At 39.6% G+C, this 6788-nt stretch overlaps 1 protein-coding gene across 1 annotated transcript; it reads right to left on the reverse strand.

Annotated features, from left to right (window-relative positions):
• Positions 1–2680: 2680 nt before the first annotated feature.
• LOC113469965 (collagen type IV alpha-3-binding protein-like) lies at positions 2681–3379 on the reverse strand. The gene is made up of 2 exons (XM_026828047.1): positions 3241–3379; positions 2681–3168 (listed from the first exon to the last, which is right to left on the reverse strand). Exon 2 carries the CDS (start codon positions 3152–3154, stop codon positions 2681–2683), a length of 474 nt encoding a protein of 157 aa, XP_026683848.1. The 5' UTR covers positions 3155–3168; positions 3241–3379.
• Between the last annotated feature and the right edge of the window lie 3409 nt (positions 3380–6788).

Consider the following 6788-nt stretch of genomic DNA (forward strand, 5'->3'; position numbering starts at 1 on the left):
GGAGGAAGAGGAGAAAAGAGTGGGGAAAGGGGAGGAGGAAGAGGAAAAAGTTGGTAAGGAAGAGGAGGAGAAGGAAAAGATAAGGGGGAGGAGATAATGATAAAAGTATAGTCAGCAGGTACGTAGTTCTAAAGTTCAAACTATTCAGAGAGTAGAAGGAAGAGGAGGGATAAGGAGAAGGAAGAGGAGAAAAAGAGTGGGGAAGAAGGAGGAGGAAGAGGAGAAAAGAGTGGGGAAGAAGGAGGAGGAAGAGGAGAAAAGAGTGGGGAAGAAGGAGGAGAAGGAAAAGATAAGGGGGAGGAGATAATGATAAAAGTATAGTCAGCAGGTACGTAGTTCTAAAGTTCAAACTATTCAGAGGAAAAATAAAAATTCTCATTACTGTGCATCGGGGCATTATGTTTCTATGGTTAAGACTAAACAGACTTGGCTCTCTTGTCATAGAAATGCAATTTGTAACACCTATTGAACTCAAAGTCCGGCGTCTACACGTGCAGTAAAAGGCCAGACTCTCACATTGGAAGAATAATAGTCAGCTCCCATGTGGTAGTGATGCTCACTGCGCTCGCCTTGCACGTGGGAGACCCGGGTTCGATTCTCGGCGGGGTCAAGAAATTTGTATCATGTAAATGATTGATTCCGTGACTGGCTGTCGCGAGACTTTTAGTAGCGTGGATTCGCGCGATACGGCCCTTAAATTCAATGTCCAAAACCTATGAAAATCATAGATACCTCTCACACTGGACTCGTGTGACAAAGGTCCCCCATAGTGTGAGAGGTTTCAATCATTTTCATAGGCTATGATTTTTAGGCGTAGCGCGACTAAGCGTTATATTACTGAAAGTCGAGTGTCTACGCTTCCAATATGCAGGAAAGTCAGGAGACCAATAAGACACAAGGAAAAAAGGTACTTGTTCAGAAGTCAATCATTACATTAATTACAGTTGGATGATTCTTCTAGTTTCCAGTTTTAATTAGACAATTAGTGTCAAGAATTCAGACCAAGTACAGTGGAGTGTTTACTGTCTAGCTCAGCGCGTACTCAACTGCCAAGCGGTAATACCAAAACAAAGACTTTCATAAAAATGACCCCTACGGACACTCCAAAGGGTCGATCTCTAATAATTTCAAGTTAATTTGCTTTCAAATTTAATCAAAATAGGATAAATGGTTCGAAAAAGACAAACATGCATACAATTTAAAAGAAAAATAGTCAATTTTTTAACATAGCTCGTTCAATTAGAAGGAAGGGAGGATGTTCATCGAAATAGCGTCAGTCGTAGACTCCCTAAATCCTATTAATTTATCTACAGCACATAACAAAACAAGGCGCTATCAATAAACTTTGACTTTTACACTTCTTATTTCACATATTACATTCTGTTACAAGATAACACCCAATTCGTATACACTTTAGCGGTAGTCTTATCTCTATGGTTATACCATTACCTAAAAGTTAGCCTTTGTCTGGAAACGTGCGAAGGCAAAAGTCAAATTACATATCAGCAAAAGCTTAGCTTATCCTTATCAGTCTTTAACACATGAAGTAGAATAAAAGAATATTGAAAACACCTGGAAACGGCAAATCACCTTGAAATTGACGGCACTTTCGGAATGAAAACAAATTGAACCCACAACGGAAAGCTCTAACGTCAGGACCTAAAAGTTAGCCTTTGTCTGGAAACGTGCGAAGGTAAAAGTCAAATTACATATCAGCAAAAGCTTAGCTCATCCTTATCAGTCTTTAACACATGAAGTAGAACAAAAGAATATTGAAAACACGTGACGTAAATAAATAACAATAATAGACTCTTGAGTGGAAGGCAACCACTAGGCGAGGTTAACGCCTTAGAGCTCCATTATAATGTGGTCAAATTCTCAAATAAATGAGGATAAAATTCTATACCTCGGCTGGGATCGAACCCACGCCCTCCTGATTACCAGGCGAGCGTTGATATTACATTCTGTTACAAGATAACACCCAATTCGTATACACTTTAGCGGTAGTCTTATCTCTATGGTTAGACCATTACCTAAAAGTTAGCCTTTGTCTGGAAACGTACGAAGGTAAAAGTCAAATTACATATCAGCAAAAGCTTAGCTCATCCTTATCAGTCTTTAACACATGAAGTAGAACAAAAGAATATTGAAAACACGTGACGTAAATAAATAACAATAATAGACTCTTGAGTGGAAGGCAACCACTAGGCGAGGTTAACGCCTTAGAGCTCCTAAAATAAATATTGTAAACTAGTGTGTTGACCCGTCCTTTGTACGGGATCAGCGCGGCATAAAGCTGGGTCCAGACTTGTGCAATGCAACATGCAATGCAACGTGCAATGCAATGAAATTCGTTAGTTTGGACGTGTTTGAGAAAGTTGCAGCAAAGTTTTTTGAACATTGCAGCAAACGTTTGTGGGTATCCGAGAGGTTGGCGGTTTTCTGGCGAATGTCTTTGATGTGCGCTACGCCACCGAGCCATAAATATTGTAAAGCTATTGCCCAGCCTGACCAGTACCAGCTACGATAGCATACTTAGAAAGATAGAGTATAGAGATCCCACTTATCACTATGTAGTTCCCAATGGAATATGGATCAGTGAAGCTAGCAACTTTGCTCGTGGTATCCGGATGGATGACCATCTGAGCAATCGCGTGCTGCTGTCTTTTTCCCGGTGCTATTAAGACGTAAAAGCCCTGGAAACAGCACACCATGCAAGTAAAACGGTAGAGGGACCTGGAAACGGCAAATCACCTTGAAATTGACGGCACTTTCGGAATGAAAACAAATTGAACCCACAACGGAAAGCTCTAACGTCAAGATAATTAATATTCAAATGAATCTGAACATCATCATCAATGATGTCATCGATATTTACCTTGATCGTAGCTCTGCTCAGACTGATGGCACCTCGACACCCATGAGCAGCTTCTGTGTCTGATTTATAATATGAGAGAGTACCATTAGTCAGCACAATCCATCGGTTCTGCCAACCATGAATGTAGTTTGTCCACTTGGAGAGGTAGCCTTGTAGAATGGGTACCCGAGAAGAATCAGGACTAGGAGATGACTGTTCCTCACTACTTGCACTGTCATTCAAAGGTGCCTGACTCACACTTGTACTGATGACTCGATTTTGTGCTTGATCTGTCATACCAAGGGCTTTCTGAGTGCGTGAATAACATTGAAACACGTAAGAATGATGCTGAATAGAGTGGAAAAGGGTCACAATTTATGAGGAAGTGCGTGAATAACATTGAAACACGTAAGAATGATGCTGAATAGAGTGGAAAAGGGTCACAATTTATGATTTATGAGGAAACTGATAAAATTTTGTGATAAGAAGTGTTGTGTGTTTGGATTGGAAAATGAAAAATTGCAAAAGTGAAAGGTGTGAGGTTGCAAACTATTTTTTCACACACTTCGCACTTGAAAACTTCCCCTACTTTTAGCGCGCATACAGTCCGGCTAAAGTTGTGTCCACGAATATCTTGTCCGGTTAAAATAAATTTAACCTTGCAATAAGGTAGAAATGAAAATGCTCTGATGAAAAACAGAAGTAGAAGAGGAAAGGATAGAGGGGGGAGAAGAAATAGATAGCTTGCAGTCGGTGAATAAAGAACATGGAAAAACAGGGGGAGGAGTAGAAGGAAGAGGAGGGAGAAGGAGGAGGAAGAGGAGAAAAAGAGTGGGGAAGAAGGAGGAGGAAGAGGAGAAAAGAGTGGGGGAAAGGGGAGGAGGAAGAGGAAAAAGTTGGGAAGGAGGAGGAGAAGGAAAAGATAAGGGGGAGGAGACAATGATAAAAGTATAGTCAGCAGGTACGTATACGTAGTTCTAAAGTTCAAACTATTCAGAGGAAAAATAAAAATTCCCATTACTGTGCTTCGGGGCATTATATTTCTATTGTTAAGACTAAACAGACTTGGCTCTCTTGTCATAGAAATGCAATTTGTAACACCTATTGAACTCAAAGTCCGGCGTCTACACGTGCAGTCATTAGTCAGCACAATCCATCGGTTCTGCCAACCATGAATGTAGTTTGTCCACTTGGAGAGGTAGCCTTGTAGAATGGGTACCCGAGAAGAATCAGGACTAGGAGATGACTGTTCCTCACTACTTGCACTGTCATTCAAAGGTGCCTGACTCACACTTGTACTGATGACTCGATTTTGTGCTTGATCTGTCATACCAAGGGCTTTCTGAGTGCGTGAATAACATTGAAACACGTAAGAATGATGCTGAATAGAGTGGAAAAGGGTCACAATTTATGAGGAAACTGATAAAATTTTGTGATAAGATAAGAAGTGTTGTGTGTTTGGATTGGAAAATGAAAATGAAAATTTGCAGAAGTGAAAGGTGTGAAGTTGCAAACTATTTTTTCACACACTTCACACTTGAAAACTTCCCCTACTTTTAGCGCGCATACAGTCCGGCTAAAGTTGTGTCCACGAATATCTTGTCCGGTTAAAATAAATTTAAACTCAAAGCTTCCTAAAAATCAAAATGTTGAACTTACCTATTTGCATGATATGCATAATTATTATGGTCATTTAAAATGGTACCTAATTAAATTTATTATTTTAATTATTTTATTCAAAATAATGTTGTGACAGGTGGTGATTTTTATTTAACGCGCAAAAAGAGGGGAGAAAAGTAAAATTCAAACGCGCATTGCTAGGTTCAAATGTAAGCAAATGCAAGACCGCGAAATTTTGAAAATGAAACTTTTTGATTTTTTGATAAATTTACGGACTTTTGCTTTTCCCAGAGGATTAAAGGATTTACCGACTCAAGAACCAAAAGGAGTGTCATTTACTTTCACATATATCCAGAATGGCCAGAAATATTGTGTCACCTTTGAAATCGGTAGCCAGCACAACTGTTGTTCTGAACAACGGGAAAGAAATGCCTGTGATTGGATGTAAGTATGAGAGCTTTCAGTTTTATGTCATTTCCTAGCTAGTTAGCTTGGAGGATAGTGCGTTTGCCTTGTAAGCGCTAAGTCGCAGGGTTGATTCTCACGGGGGCAGATTTTATCCTAAACAGATAAGGTTTGTTCTCAGAATGGTTAGCTGAACAGATGAGATTTGTTCTTGGAACGGCTGGCTTGCTTCTATCCTGACCAGTGTTATTATTGGTTAGGTTAAACACAAAAAGGAGCTTTCTTTTTCACTGTTGTGGCTTTTGTATAATTACCCTGATGTGTAGGTACGTATAGTAATTCAGTACTGAGCCCTAGGCCAGCCACTCTTATTCAGTTTTAACCTAACCTAACCTAGTAATTCAGTACTGAGCCCTAGGCCAGCCACTCTTATTCAGTTTTAACCTAACCTAACCTAGTAATTCAGTACTGAGCCCTAGGCCAGCCACTCTTATTCAGTTTTAACCTAACCTAACCTAGTAATTCAGTACTGAGCCCTAGGCCAGCCACTCTTATTCAGTTTTTTTTTTTTTTTTTTTTTTTTTTTTTTTTTTTTTTTGTAAGATGGGCTACATACACGAGACTCACGAAGGAGAACAGAAATCAAATACCACAGGCACTATCATGAGGCATGACCATAACTTTGCCTGCGGTTTACACGAGCTTCGCGAATGGGATAAAATAACCTCATCGATTACAATTTCGCACCATACAATACTCCTCTCATCTTCCTAGCTGCCCAACATAAATGGGATTTTGGCAGCACAAATGCTCGAAAATTTACATTAAGGTCTAATACTCCACCAATTGCCTACCTGTAAACCATAGCCCAGCCAAACAGCAGGCGCTCAATAGCTGCTCGAAGATATCTGGCTTACTGTCTCTCGTACTCTGTATGGATACCACCACCTGAAAAAATAACATGTTTCTCTGAATTAGAGTAAACAGACAATTATCAAGAATCTATTCCAAGAGTGGTCTTTTAGTAGGGACGAGCACGTTATGCTACAAAAAAAAAAAAAAACAAAAAAAAAAAACTGAAATAAAGAGTGGCCTGGCTTAGGGCTCTCAGTACCTCGAATTACTAGGTTAGGTAGCAAGCAGTCGTTCTAGCAGAACAAATCTCACTCTGTCTTCAGCTACCATTCTGAGAACAAACCCTTTATCTGTTTTGTAGGAATCAAATCTGCCCACCGTGCAGAATTACGACGCCTGTGACCTCTAGCACTTAACAAGGCAACGCACTACTCTTCAAGCTGTAACTAGCTCTAGGAAATGAATAAAACTGAAACGCTTCAAATCATAAACTCCTACATCCAATCACAGGCATTTCTTATTCCGATTTGCTTTTCAGAAACAACAGTTGTGCGGCTACCGCATTTCAAGGTGACACAATAATTTCATGGCCATTCTCTGGATATAGTGGAAAGTAAATGGACACTCTTTTGGTTCTTGCACGTCGGTAAATACCTTTTAATCCTCTGGGAAACAGCAAAAGTCCGTAAATTCTATCAAAAATGCCAAAAAGTTTCATTTCAAACTTATTCGCGGATCTATGCATTTTGGCTTACGATTTGAACCAGCAATGCCGCGTCTTTTGAATTTTACTTTTTCTCCCTCTTCTCTTGACCGCGATTTAAAATAAAAAATCACCACCTGTCACAACGATTAGTTCTCTCGAATAAATATTAAAATAATAATTTTAATTAGGTAGCCCCCATTTTAAATGAAACCAATAATCAACATTCAGCCATATCAATGCAAATAAGGTAAGATTCAACATTTTGAATTTTTAAGAAGCTTCTGAGGTTTAAATCTTAACTTATTAACCGGACAGATACTTCGCTGGCACAACTACTTAGAGCCG

This window comes from Diaphorina citri, unplaced genomic scaffold, assembly GCF_000475195.1.
Source record: "Diaphorina citri unplaced genomic scaffold, Diaci psyllid genome assembly version 1.1 scaffold1316, whole genome shotgun sequence".
NCBI lineage: Eukaryota > Metazoa > Arthropoda > Insecta > Hemiptera > Psyllidae > Diaphorina > Diaphorina citri.

Bases quoted from the DNA above. Each gene is read 5' to 3' on its own strand.
- LOC113469965 (XM_026828047.1), bottom strand. From the start codon at position 3,154: ATGACAGATCAAGCACAAAATCGAGTCATCAGTACAAGTGTGAGTCAG.